Source organism: Syngnathus leptorhynchus, chromosome 3 (assembly GCF_054491065.1).
Source record: "Syngnathus leptorhynchus isolate UIUO chromosome 3, UIUO_Slep, whole genome shotgun sequence".
Lineage (NCBI taxonomy): Eukaryota > Metazoa > Chordata > Actinopteri > Syngnathiformes > Syngnathidae > Syngnathus > Syngnathus leptorhynchus.
The window spans coordinates 5,897,522-5,911,993 of record NC_141197.1 but is presented as its reverse complement, the minus strand read 5'-3'; the positions used below and the strand labels follow the sequence as shown (position 1 = coordinate 5,911,993).

Below are 14,472 nucleotides of genomic sequence, written 5' to 3'. Positions count from 1 at the left end.
TGCTGTTTGTCTTTTATTGACAAAATACATACTGGTATTGTCTGTAGGTGAAAAACACTATATAAAGTATAATAATATAATAAAGTACCTGAAAGCAAAGTATCTGAACCAGAGGCACAACTACCTGCTTTCTGAGTGGTATTAGGACAAAACCTGGAGCACTTCCGCGCGTGCGTGTGTGTAGAAGAGACTGACGGTACCTGTTATCATATCACGTGAACAAGAAGCTGTTCATAAAATAGTGAAATAATTTTCTTCCCATCGCTTTGGCGCTCCCTCTGGCGCTACCCCACTGTGCTGCATATGCCCATTTATTTTTTGGGCCACTCATCTGAACGTCTGTTCTGTTACATAAGCCGCAGCGGTTACGAGCATTAGTAAATTTGCGTGATATAGTCTGATGGCTTTGAAGTAAAAGTTGCTCTAAGTGAGTGGATGGAAGTTTGGTTGTTTATTCATTTTAGTATTTTTTGTAGTTCAGTAGTGCATACACCTCTGAGCCAGGAATTCTGGTACAGTTACATTTAACTTCAAGTACAGCAATAAAGTGGCAGTGAAAATGCATACTCAATTAAAAAAAATAATATCTGGGCTTTTTTTTCCTAAAAATTCTCAGAATCGTCTTAACCTAAAAATTCCTAGCTAGGATTGTTTTAAGAACATTGTCAGACAACTCTGATCAAGTAATGGACACAAACTCCTGTACTGTGGTGTTTGGTTCATCCCCGTCACCATTTAAAAACTGCGATTGGGTCTTCTTCTGCTGCTACTTTCTTCTTCTTCTATTGGTTTCTAACTTGGCAGTTGGCAAATAACCTCATGGCGCATTACCGACATCAGCTGGTGCGATGTGTGGATCCTGATTTCACGCAGTCTAAAAAAAAAACAATAAAGAGAAAAATGATTGAATGAATAATTAAATAAATAGCCTTTATCCTAGCAATTATATTAATTTACCTCTAATAATGCAAAAAAACTTATACTTGGTGATAGTGTGAAAAGGGTGGAAACCCAAATCAAACTCAACCATAAAATTAATTCTTATTGAGACATTGTAATTGTAAATGATATTTTACGTAAAAGAAATAATGTTAAATGAATTGTAAACTATACTTTATCGTTCTTTCTTATACTACAAACTTGCTTAGTATTCACATTATGATAGAAATTTTGCTTTGCATATATTAATTGCCATGAGAGTCATTTTTTTTCAACAAAATTTTTGTAAAATGGCTCGGTTCATTAATGCGCTGTTATCCCTTTTTGGGTGAATACCTCTCCTGGCTCTTCTGTCCACCATTTTGTACTCTTCCCTGCTTTCAACAGATGTCACCTTGGGAGCTCAGATTTTTCAGGAATACCTTTTGCCCATACTAGGATTAAGCTTTAGGTGAAGGTCAACTAACATGGCCATAATAAAAATAATATTCAATTTATTTTCCTTCACAAAGTCTGGATTTCCTTTCATGATCAAGTTCATTGTATCCTTTATGGCACCAGTTGAAGAGAATGGATCTCAAGTCATTTGACACAAGGAGCAGGTCTCGAACTGTGCTCAAAGGTTAGAGGATATTAGTCCAAACCAGTGGATTGATCCAGGTCGCCGGTGCAAATGTCCATGCCGTACGACTGCCTCCTCCATGTTTGATGTGTTATGGTATGGATTGTGATGCATTTTGTTACACGTGGTAATTAATGATGTACCTTCTGCCATCGATTGGAAGACTTTGTTCTGCCAGTCATTATACATCGCTGGCTGGCAGGATAGCTAGGTGAATAAAGAGAGACATGATTATCATATTGGTGGTAAACTATCTTGGAATGTTTTGGTTTAGCAGTGGAATTTATACAATTATGCAAAAGGTGTGTTGAAAGCTTGGGCAAATTTCATACCAGAATGATCAAACGTATATTTCAAGACAGATACGATGTGTTTTATTGCACCGAATAAACAAATGTTTGTTTACTGCTGTGCATTTGTAGTGATCTCATTGGCTTATAAGACAATCTCACAACATCACATGAGCCTGAGGGGAAAAACAAGAACTTCTTCCTGCTGTTACAGGACTTATTTTTGATTAAGAAATCTAAATAAACATTACGTGACAATAATAGAGAAGGAGCCATAGAACTGGCCTTCCTTCCCGCTCAGCAAGGCCGCACAAAAATGAGACAACTGCAGACACCCAACAGCCACAAGCCACGTTCATGAACAGACAATTCAACTTTTACCAACGCACAGGACAACATAGACACGTGGTGTCACAGGAACACAGACACACACATTGACTTGATTGTGATCTAATGTCACAATCAGTGACACGCGATTGAGCCGAGTTGGCACATAAAGACAGATCCTTCCTTCCGTAAGAGAATAAAAATAATCATAAGAATACATATAACGTAATTTCCGGACTGTAAGGCGCACCTAAAAACCTAACATTTTCTCAAAAGCCGACAGTGCGCCTCATATATGGACCAAATTCCATCTTCAATTCATTGAACATTCACGTTTTTGGGAATGCAAACAGACGTGCTGTCCGAGGAGGACCATCTGTCCATCCGTTTTCTATACTGACCTTATGATGGTTACGATTCACATTATGTCGAGGCAGACTTTGAAGTGAGGTGCACCTGGAATGGTCACCTTCGAATTGCAGTGCACAGAGACAAACAACCATTCACATTTGTTTTCACCATGCGGGCTGGACTAACCGGAGAAGGTGCACATGGCTGGCAACCAGTCCAGGGTGCACCCCGCCTCTCTGCTCCAGCTCTGAGGAACAAGCGCTATAGAAAATGGATGGACCGTGATCATACAAATCATACTGTGAGGTATTCATAGTCATATTGTATTTTCAACTGATGTCATCATCCTGCGTATACATACTTTGTTTTTCTATTAACCCTTAAAAACATTAAAACATTTTCTTGTGGATTACTCAGACGAAAGCCTCTGACATGGAGTTTGAGGCAGACAATATGTCTGAAGAGTGGAATGTTTTACTTTCTCTGTTAACATGAAACACACAAACACGCACACACACAAGTGCACATAAGCTGGTCCGTGTAAGCCCCAGCAACACGCGGAGGAGGAATTTTAGCTCCTGACCAGCGTCAGAAACTCGTCACGAGTTTTGGGGTCTTCCCTGAAGACTCCCAACATGGTGCTAGTGATGGTCTTGCTGTTCATCTTTTGGACGCCTCGCATCACCATGCACATGTGACTGTGAAAACAAACGGATGATGTTTAACACACTGCCACAAGAAATAATGGTGACGGTTGCATCATAAATAGTAGTTAAGCAGTTATGATGAACTCAATTATTGTTTAGGATACGTAAGGTTATGAAACAAGAAAATAGAGTACATAACAGCTCGTCTCAACTCCTTGCAGAGGATACAAAATAATGTTAATGAGTACCTACTGTTAAATTAAATGTTTAAATGTGTTGCTGCACCATTTGTGTTTATTATGTGTTAGCATTAAGCTAGAGGATATGTTTGTTTTAAAAAAGTGATTTTGTGTTTATTTTTGATGGACTGTTAACGACGTATGTGCCAAAAAAAAAATAATGGATGGATAATTAAGAATGTCGAAATGTGACTTTGCCTGTCATTGCCAGAACAGTTAATAAATGTTGGACTGCACAAATGGGTTATCTATTGAGTGTTTTCCATGTACGTACGTAGCTTCGATGATAACGCCGACCCCGGTGGGGTGCAGAGCTTCAGTGATGGCCACAGCAATTTGCTTGGTCAACCTCTCCTGAACTGTGAATAATAAACACCATTGGTAAACTCTGAACATGATGGCTGCTAAGCAAAGTTTTCGGATGTACCTTGTAGTCTGCGGCTGTAGATCTCCACAATCCTGAGGAAAGAGCAAGTTTGTGAAGTTAAAAAAAAAAAACGCTTTATGTTCAATATTTTATCCCAGTGATGTTCTCAAACGATATCAAACAAACTAACAATATAGCAACGATCCATACGTTCCATCCATGTTATGAACCGCTTTATTATCCACTGTGTCATTTAATAAGTCAATAATAGCAGCCGTGCACGTGTGTATGACGCTTCTTCCCGTGAAGATGCAATACCTGCGATTTGTTTCATAGCCAGCAGATGGCAACATTTTTTGCAGAGATTTTAACAAATAAATTACCCCAGTTGTAGCTTGTTTAAATACTGTTTCATAAGGTTTTCCAGCTTTGATGGGTGTCACCCACAGATTAATTAATTGATTAATTAATTTGTTTGCTTATTTATTTTATTATATCACTATTGCATGCAATCCTAGAAAGCATCAGGCTGTGGAGTACAAAATTTTACAAGGTTTAAATTGAAGCAGTTCCTGTGGTTATTTTGAAGGTAGCCCCATTGTACATATGATGCAGTTCTGAGTTGAAAGGGTTCAAATGAACAACAGATCCGCAGGATCATCCTGCTGGTGCCCTTTGACCTGCTGACTTTCTCAGTAAGCAAAGCGCTTCAGACCTTTTCAAACCTCGGTATACTGTATTCAGAAAATGGTCACAAGAATAAACAGGCTGCAATGAGCGGAAAAAAAAAAAATATACATATATATATATATATATATATATATATATATATATATATATATATATATATATATATATATATAACGTGCTGCCATTCTGCGGCTGATTTTATACAATACAAAACAACTTTATTTATATGGAGCATTTTACAACAGCTGCAACAATAACAAGGGGCTTTACATCTAAGTTTTGATGACACGTAGTTGGGACAATTTGCTACATCTTTATTGGCTGGTCTACTAGAATCAGTAATTAGCATAAAATCATATTTTATTGTTAGAAGGCATGCTTATTTGTGGGTGTTTGCGTGTGTTTGTTTCCTGGGCAGTGTTTAATTGATCATGTTCGATGGGGGTGCATTTTAAGAGGATTATTAGACTGCTTATTGAATGTGTGCAAGTGCAGACCTGATCCCACTGACCCCAATACCTTTAGGCTTAGCATACTAAAACCACTTGCGACACACACACGCACGCGCGCACACACACACACACACACACACACACACACACACACACACACACACACACACACATTGATAGTAACAAAATGTTCTCACCTGGCTAGTTTGCTGAGACCCAAAACTCGCTTGTTGGGGAGGTAACCAATGTGAACCTGCACAAAGTCAACAAAGCCAGTTAAAAAAAAAGCAATTAATAAAAAGACAATGAGGCCAACTAAAAAATTAAGGAAGTTTTGTTCGTAAGTTTATGTACACCAAACAAGTTTTGATGTGGAGTTAGTAGGTGTGGTAAATGATACAAGTACTAAACACAATAAAAGCCACAGTGATCTAAGGAATGTCTTCTTTTGTGTGGATAACCTTGAGAACATGAAAAAAAATCCCAAAATGGAAGACATCCTGTTAGGACAGACCGATTCTGCCCACCAGTGGAAACCGTGGTTTGTTTTGTTTGTTTGTTTGTTTGTTTGTTTGTTTGTTTGTTTGTTTGTTTTTAACCCTCCGCTCAATTTAATTCTGATCTAGATTGAGAAGCTTACATGTAACATGTTCCTCTGGTGTATCACCTGTCATGCACTATGTAGGATTTTATGACTTACAGTTTGTGGTTTATTTGATATAACAGCCAACAAATGACTGATGTGATCTTTGCTCCTTGGGTTTTTTCTCTGTGTCAACAAGTGACTGTCCTTGGTTATTTCTGATGTAATTCGGTGGTTAGCTTGTATAGTTGAACGATGATAGTAATATCTTAACTCATTCACTGCCAGCCCAGATAAAATAGATATTTGTCATCTACAGGCAGTTACTATACAGCAGTTGGAGAAAAATAGACTAAAAGAGTGACGAGGGTAGCTGGATACGCAAGGAAGGACGAGTCTTGGCGTCATCAGCTGGAGAATCACTGCTTTAGAGTGCTGCAGGCTCTAATTCTGCAACACACACACACGTACACACTTAAATGCTCCACTCAAATGTCAGACGCAATTTGTAGAGCAGATGAGAGAAAGGGCAGCAGCACAAGCGTACAAAGATCTCTTTTGCTCGTCTTTCCTCCTTTTTCCTCGCCTTCTGTCTTCTTCCTGCTGCATTAGTCTGATAGCAGACATCAAACCTGTGGGAAGGCTACACTTTGCATTATCTGCATCTCTGTTACACCTGGATGCAGGTGTTTTCATGCATGTGTTTGAGACCAAGAGAGAGCGTCACGGACAAAAAATGCACAAAATCAAACAAATGCTAAGAACAAAATTATATTTTTAGAGGCAAAGCAACCTTGACAAAAACACCATCAGTGACTTTACAAATCAAGACTTAAAAAAAAAAAAAAATTACATCAGTCTTGCATGGAATTTATTTTAGGGACTCTATTCTTCAAATATTGTTCAAAGTGGACAGCATTGGATAGAAAGTTAGAGCTTTAGATACACTAATACTTGGGTAGATTGAAAAAAAAAGTGGCTTCTAGGTCCTGCTCGCATACAATCAAACTTAGAGGAGTCACTGAGTCACAAACTTTAGGTGGTTCTATTTTCAGTTTTACTTGCTTAAATCCTGTTGGAGAAATCTCAACTACCATCATTTGCGCATGTTGCAAAACTAAATTCAAATCCAATCTATGTATACGTATATAGTCGTATTTTACAGTTGACGACTTGTATTCACAGATCAAAGAAAGCTACCAGTCTTTGAATTGAAATAGAATTTGTAATTGACGATTTGACATGAATTCCAAGGTTTTACTCAAACCATTCCAATTTTTGTTGAATACTGGAAGTGATTAATCATGATTACCTAGGGGAAATATGTGGGAAAAGAATGCTAATTAGATTAGCAGTTTGGAACATGTATGAATGAATGAACGAATGAATGCTTTACAGCACTATTTTTTTTATACAATTCATTTTTTTAACTCCCTGTTCAACCATAAAGTTTTTGTGCATAATATTTTTCTCTTGAATTTTGTCACGTCTCCGCTCTCCGGGCGCACCGCTGGCAGATGGGCGTTTCTACCGTACTTTCTCTCACCTGCCTGTGCCAAATGTGTCTTTACTTTTACGACTCCTTGTAAATCACTGCAATCACTGTCACTTGCTCCTCATCAACTAACCACTCTGTATTTAAGCCTTGCCCGCATGTTCAACCATTGTTTATGTAACCCATACCGGTTATGCCTGTTTCTGCCCCTGCTAATCATCCTGCTGTCTGTGAACAAGGGCCCTGTCTGTCTTTATGTTCTCCACTACCCCTTTCCCTTCAATAAACATTGGTCCAAATTGCACTTGGTCGCCCTGTCTCCGTTCCATTTTACTTCAGAGCTTCCATGTAACTTGAATTAATCTCACGCAGCACTGTGAAATCTTAGCAAAGCTGCCTCACACAAAGAGGCCTAATGTGTTAAATCTCAGTTTGTGCCATTTTTGTGAGCTGTGATAGCACTTTGTCCCTTTGTGTCAGCCCCTGCATTTCCCTATAGGGTACAGGAACTCTCATTCAAAGGGATATATAGCAATAACTAGGGGTCAAATATGTGACCAAATGATGAATGTAATTAAATGTTTCCTCCCATGATGCTCTCACATCCACTGACTGATATGGGGAAAAAAAAAAGAAGCAACAGGAGGCGTGTCACTTCCTGTCATGAGTCACTGAGTGCAGACACAGTTGAGAGGGGATGGTTAGCGGCAACAATGATGAGCTTTTGAGACACAACCACCTGATCACACACACACACACACACACACACACACTTACACACGACCAGAAAACACTTTGTCTTAATGTGTGATTCACTGATGTCACCAGAGGCTATTTACACCGTTGGGGAAAAAAAATCCAATGGCACCCTTTGTCTAAATTGACATGCACCTGCAGGCAAGATGGAGGGATGAAACAGTTTATGCATGAATACACATAAAAAGGGAAGAATAACCAATCAGGTCTCAGATGCAGAGTAATGATGTCAAATCGGTCAGCCAGCAACGGAAAGTAAAGTTGAAAGTAAGTAGATTTTGACTAATCAAAGTCAAAGTCTGCTTTATTGTCAACTTCTTCACATGTCAAGACACACAAAGAGATTGAAATTGCGTTTCCAACTGTCCCACGGTGACAAGACATATCACATATATATATATATATATAATAATATATATATATTCTATAATAATAATATATATTATATATATATATAATCATATTAACAAACAAATCATTCAAGTAAACAGTACAAAAAGTAAAAACAAGAAGGCACACACAATGAAGAAATAAGAGCAATGAATAATCAATAAATAAATACATTTTATTATTATAAATGAAGATTTTTTTCTCATTTTGTCTGTTTTAAAATACATGAGTGACTACCAAAATAGCAATTGTGACATACATATTCCGGGTTATTTTCCAGTCAATCATCAGTCAGACTATTTATGTACTAGCGACGGATGGATGGACAAACGGACAGATCTTGACCGGTCCCAATACACATCACCGACTTTCGACAGTATGTGTGTGTTTGTACATGTGCGTGCTACATCACTCACCCTGCCGATGATGGGCACCAGGTGATGTTCACACATGGAGAACACATCAATGTCTTTGACGATCACCATCTCGTCGTGATCTTCATCAAAGATAGCGTCGTTCAGCACGTCTGCACACAAAAACACAATAGACATTAGATTACTTTCTTTCCAAGCTGACGCTTTCAGTAAATTACTAGTTTACTTTGACTACAATTAACATTTTTATTTGTGTCAAAATCTAAATTTTACATCCATCTCTTGTGTCTTAAGATTGGAACGTAACACTGTACAGCAAATTGTTACTCCATTTTTTAATCAAAGTTACAGGTCGGGTTTTTCACTTTTTTTTTCTGTACCATATCAAGTTTATTACTGCATAAATAAGTACTTTGGTTATAGATTGATATTTATGAGGCTCAGCAACAGGCAGAGTTTTGCCCAAAATTAAAATGCATGGTCAAATCTCTGTGCTCAATGAGAATGTTTAAAAACCCTGATGTTCATTTCTAATTTAGCGTCAGAAACACTCTTAGGGACACATAATACCTTAAACTAAACATTTTTGTTGACCAGCAATTTAATTTATAGTCATTTATTTTATCCAATTAAGTGATGTACCTTCGACTTTTGGCAATCCCTTTATCATCATTTTTTTCGTATCAAATTAAAGTGCTGCTTCTATGCACTCCTGTTGCTTTATTACTTTTTTTCTTTTTTTGTTGGTCACCAGGGTTCAATAAAGCGCTTTTATCGTTTTGTGACGACACAGACGCTTCCCAGCCGTACCATGTCGGGTTTTAATTTCCTGACTGACAATCAGTTAGAGGCAGTGAAGGAACAACAGGGGGGAGGGTCACCGACTTGTTGCTGTTGCTTATCGCAGGACTGTAAAGTAAACACGCAGCCAGGTAAAAAGATGACGGGGATGCACATTTAGAGGTTCTTTTGGACCTCACTTTTCACAATCTCTGTCAGCTGTCTAATTACATTTCTGTAACGTTGCCAGGCGAGCCTTCGTGAATCATTGTGAAAGTAACCTCAAAATATTGGTGTTGTAGTGTCCTGTGCGCATTAAAACCTCTAGTCTTTGGAGATACGATGAAAGGTTTTGATTGATGTGTAACTTTGTATCGCTAATGTACATGTCATTGGTGCATTCTTTTATGATGCTGAAGTCAGTTTTTAGACGGAATGCTGCATTAACCAGCAGCTGCGACGTCCACTCTCCAACGTAACAATAAAACAAACGTGCTCTGTTGAAATTTTAAAATGTTAGTATGAACACTCCAATTGCTAATCAGCTAGTATTTTTGTTGGTTAATTCAGAGACAAGCACTGGGAAGGAAAACCAAGTCTAAGAATGACGTTGCCACAGGGTTGAAACTGTAATAACGTGGTAATTGGAGTGCTTTATCTTTTCAAGTACCCAAAGATGTGGCAGGTAATAACACCTAGTTAGTACCATGTTTATTACAACAACAAAAAACCTATGTGATGGATAATGTTGGATACTTAAGGTGTTTGCTGCATACCAAAAGACTTACAAACTTACTAGAATTTCTAAGTCCGCAGAGAGATTTTGGAGGCAATACTGCTGGCAAATTTTCATTGTTTGCATCTGTAGAACTTCTTTGGCGATAGTTCAATTGTTGCTATGATAAATACTTTGCAAATATACTGTGTAAACAAACATGCACATGCACGCATCCGTACACAAACATCCTGGAGGATGTGGTTAAGTCAAGCTTAACTAAATGGCTAGCAGCTGGTGAGAACTGTCATCTTGGAGGAGGGGGGCCGCACATCAGGTAATGACAGTTTGACTCATCATCACTTCATATATTTATCAGCATCTCGCCAAGAACAAACAGTTCAAACGCTTCCTTTTGGCGTACTACATGGCATCTGCATTCAGAACAAAAACAAGAGCGAGCTGATCTTGACACAGAACAATTCATGCTATCAGCTGCTGTAACTGAATTATACGTCTTCACGGGGTAAGCTACAAATTTAAAGGCTATTTTAGTCCCAAAATAGTAAATACTTTTTTTCACAGCCATAAAAGGCCTATGACAACGATGAACTGTCACATTTGCTCTCTACATATCCTGAAGACACAGAAAATGTGAGCATAGAACACAAATGTATCGAATGTATCATTTCTTGATCTTTTTCTGTGGTGTCTACTGACAGTTGGCTTATCATTCAAAAGGCACTTTACCATCTGCCACCAGTCATTCCATTGCAAGAAAACCAATGGAGCACCTAGTGGTCGGGGTCAAGTGATGGCTTGTACGTAAAGAAAATCAAAGTCAAGGTACTCGTAAGGAACAACATTATTATAATTATTATCATTATTACTTTGTATTAATTGTAATTATTGTTATTATTATTATATCATTTTGTACTTGACAAAAGAATAAAAACTTAAGGACTAGTCTTTCACATGCAGGGACAAATGACATTAGCCTATGATGATAGTTTTGAGTACCATATTTTAAGGACTATAAGTCGATCCGGAGTACAAGTCACAGCAGCCATAAATTGCATAATAAAGAAGAAAAAGACATATAAAAGTCACACTGGAGTATAAGTCACATCTTTGGGAGGAAATGTATTTGATAAAATCCAGCATCTCAAACAGGTATGTCATCTTGAAAGGCAATTTCAGATAAAAATAGAATAGAGGCAACAGGCTGAATAATTATACGGTATGTTAACGTTACAAAAACACATAAACAAGGAACTACGAATGTGCCTGGCGTAACATATTAAGAGTTATTCAGAAAGCTATAGCATGCAAAAAACTTTACCAAACCATCCGTGTCACTCCAAATCACTAAATTCAATGAAATTTTCATCCTCTGTGTCATTTTTAAACAACTCTGCTAACTCCAGAGGTAGAAGATGCAGCGCTTCCTCTTCTACGTGGCTTACGTCAGACTCATCGTCAGCTACAGTTCCAATTATTCCACAGGCCTAGAGCACCCTCTTGTGGTTTAATGTGAAATTAACATGTGAAGTAATGTGTTAAGAATTTCACACTTAAGTCGCACCCCCGGCCAAACTATGAAAAAAACTGAGACTTATAGTCCAGAATATACGGTACTTTCGATTTAGAAGTTGAATAAATATTCCGTTTTGAGTGCATAAGGCGGCACAGCACGGGTCTACACTGGTTAGCACATCCGCTTCACAGTTTGGAGAGTGCGGGTTCGATTCCACCTTCGGCACGTCCTGTGTGGAGTTTGTATGTTCTCCCCGTGCCTGCGTGGGCTTTCTCCAGGTACATCGACTGGTGACATTGGTTTCACCTCATTTACAAACCTATACTTGGCAAAACACCCTATCTCTCCTGCACCTTTTTCATTCTGCCCTCAATCTAAGGGCCAAGGTAATCTTATCGAAATTCACCATCCCCAAAGCTCGTACAGTTTTTTGATCAAAAGTCCTTCCATTTCTCTCCAGCTTATGATTGGAATACTGTACAAAATACCCTTAAACTTACTGTCATCACATCATTCACAGTTTTTAAACAAAAAACGCAACAAGTTTGAACCGACTCTTGTAGCTGTTAGTTAAGCCTGTTGTCATATCGTATTGTTTTACTGTTTTTTGTTGTGGTTTTTTTCATTAATTGTGTATTTATATAACCTTGTCTTATGTATTTATTTATTTTAGCACGCTATGATGCCATAAGTATAAAAGAATGCCAAGAGTTAAAGCTTTAATTAGGCAACATTGTCATTACTGTGACATGCGGTTAGCGGTCATATTCTGGATTGTTCTCTGTTCTGAGTGTTGTGGGGTCGGTCTCACTGGGTCACAAGGTTCATTTTGTGCCTCAATTAAGCAAGTCAGTACAGTGTGGTAGATTTAAGTACATTTGTGGGTGTGACACTCATTATCTTCAAAGTAATGAGTCCTCCAAAGTGCATTTTGGACTGAAAGCAAACCTCTACAGGTGAATTCACAGTTTTTGTGAAGTTGACATTTTGAGCCTGCCTTCCACCCAGATCGTACGTGTCAGTGTGTGAGAACTAAGCACAGCCTGGCCTACAAGTTTTGTCACGTTAGGGTAAATAAAGAAACAATTTTGATCAACCAGTAGAAATAAGCACATCATTTCCAATAAATCTCAACATATTTTTTGGTCATGTGCTGGTCAACAAGTGGATTTCTGCCTCATGCTTGATGAAAGCTGAACCCATGACCAGGGCACACACACTCACACATACACTTGTTCGCCCTTGCACACACACACACACACGTGCGCACGCAGGCACACAAACACAACAACACACAAACACACATGAACACTCAACAAACAGTCCGGTGACTCTCACTGAAGGGTTAAACTCTTTACAAATAACCAGCTTTCCATTGCACACTGTTTTCGTGTGTGTTCTCTGCTTTCCAATAATTCAAGGGGGAGGCTTTTGAACCAACCAATGAGGAAACAGCGGGTTTGAAGACGCAACATACTGCATGCATACCATCATGATTCTTTTCAGTGTTCATCGATCATAAATTAAGAACTTGGTGCATGTTACCTTGTCATCGAAGCTGGGTTTCTCACATTTTTCTTCCATTTAGTCGCATTCATTCTTTAGAATTTAGCCTCCGCACATACAGCTAAACTACCTCCAGATGGATTCTTAAAGAGGTGGATGAAGCAAAGAAAACCCAGATTTCACTGTATTGTACTGAAGTGTGGCAAAGTGGGCCCATGTGGTGCTGAAACCTCTTTAAAATTGTTACAGGGACATGAGGCCCAGCGCATGGACTCAAATAACATCAGGCTGGTCGCAAACACAAAATCCCATCATAGCACTGTGCGGCTTTGAAAGTTTGAAAGGAATCACAAAGCAGGAAATTCTGGAGTGATTTAAGTCTAACCGGTGTTTCCAGGTGCAGCACCTGATGTTCTCTCATTTTTTGGAGTTTGTACATTGGGTGCGTCTATCATGTATTCCAGCATTCCAGCGGTCAAATCAAACCTTTCATTTTCCATCTGTCATACATTTTACAACCGCTTGTTTGGCGGAAGATACTAGAGATGTCTTCCACTGTCATAAGATGTATTTACGTTAACTAAAAAAAATAAAGCTACTACCAGGAGGGAAAAGGCATAGAAATAAGCGTCAGTGAAACAATTACAGATCAAGAGCATAAGCAATTGTTCCTAATAATGCCATTATTTAGTAGTTTTTTTGTGCTAATGTGAGATGATATTCCACTTTAGATATGATTGCAATAGATGTGGAAAAGTTCAAGAACCAATTACTATGAATCAATTTTAGTGTGAAAAGCAGCCAATAAAGAAGTGGTGCTTCCCAAAAGTTACCGGAGGACATCAGAGCAATCCCAAATGTCCCTCTGAGACTCTTTGCAGGATTTAAAACTCACCGATGATAGTCTCCTGGTAGCCCTTGGTGAAGAACTGCATGGCGGTTGCGGCTCTCCAGGGAGTTTTGGCGAGCCCCTGCCGATGTGGGTCTTCTCCAAGCCCACGTAAAATGGTAGTGTAGGCTTCGGCCAGCAACGGCAGGCTCACCTCGTTGTCCTCCACGCTCCTGGTGTGCTCCTCTTTCCAGCTCTCCGTCACAGATGGCGCCGACCGGTGCGACCCCGACTCGGCAACAGGACCCTGGAGAGCAGCAGGGGGTCTTTTGACCACTCCATCAAAGTGTCCGTTGATCACCAAAGTGGCGTCCCCCGAGTCTTTTTTGTCGGGCAAAGTGACCTCAGTCTGCTTTGAGTGTTCCATCACTTCTGTGCCCCTCACTCTCTCGCTCGCTCTCTCACTCTCGCTCTCTCTCTCTCGCTCGCTCTCTCTCTCGCTCTGCAGCCTGCTGAGCACTTGTTGAGCGCACAACGCGCTTGAATTTTTATTTTTTTTATTTTTAACAAGAGTCCGGCTTCC

The 14,472-nt window shown here is 39.1% G+C and overlaps 1 protein-coding gene across 3 annotated transcripts; it reads right to left on the bottom strand.

Moving 5' to 3' along the window:
- Positions 1 to 30: 30 nt before the first annotated feature.
- Positions 31 to 14,472, bottom strand: gch1 (GTP cyclohydrolase 1). 3 transcript variants are annotated; one of them, XM_085906805.1, is made up of 8 exons: positions 13,956 to 14,471; positions 8,565 to 8,674; positions 5,122 to 5,177; positions 3,843 to 3,874; positions 3,690 to 3,774; positions 3,113 to 3,227; positions 1,705 to 1,768; positions 37 to 874 (listed from the first exon to the last, which is right to left on the bottom strand). In XM_085906805.1, exons 1-8 carry the CDS (start codon positions 14,314 to 14,316, stop codon positions 837 to 839), a joined length of 861 nt encoding a protein of 286 aa, XP_085762931.1. In that variant the 5' UTR covers positions 14,317 to 14,471; the 3' UTR covers positions 37 to 836. The 3 variants fall into 3 exon arrangements, with proteins under 3 accessions (XP_085762930.1, XP_085762931.1, XP_085762932.1); XM_085906804.1 differs by having other exon boundaries at positions 31 to 1,768; positions 13,956 to 14,472; XM_085906806.1 differs by lacking the exons at positions 37 to 874; positions 1,705 to 1,768 and having other exon boundaries at positions 1,913 to 3,227; positions 13,956 to 14,470.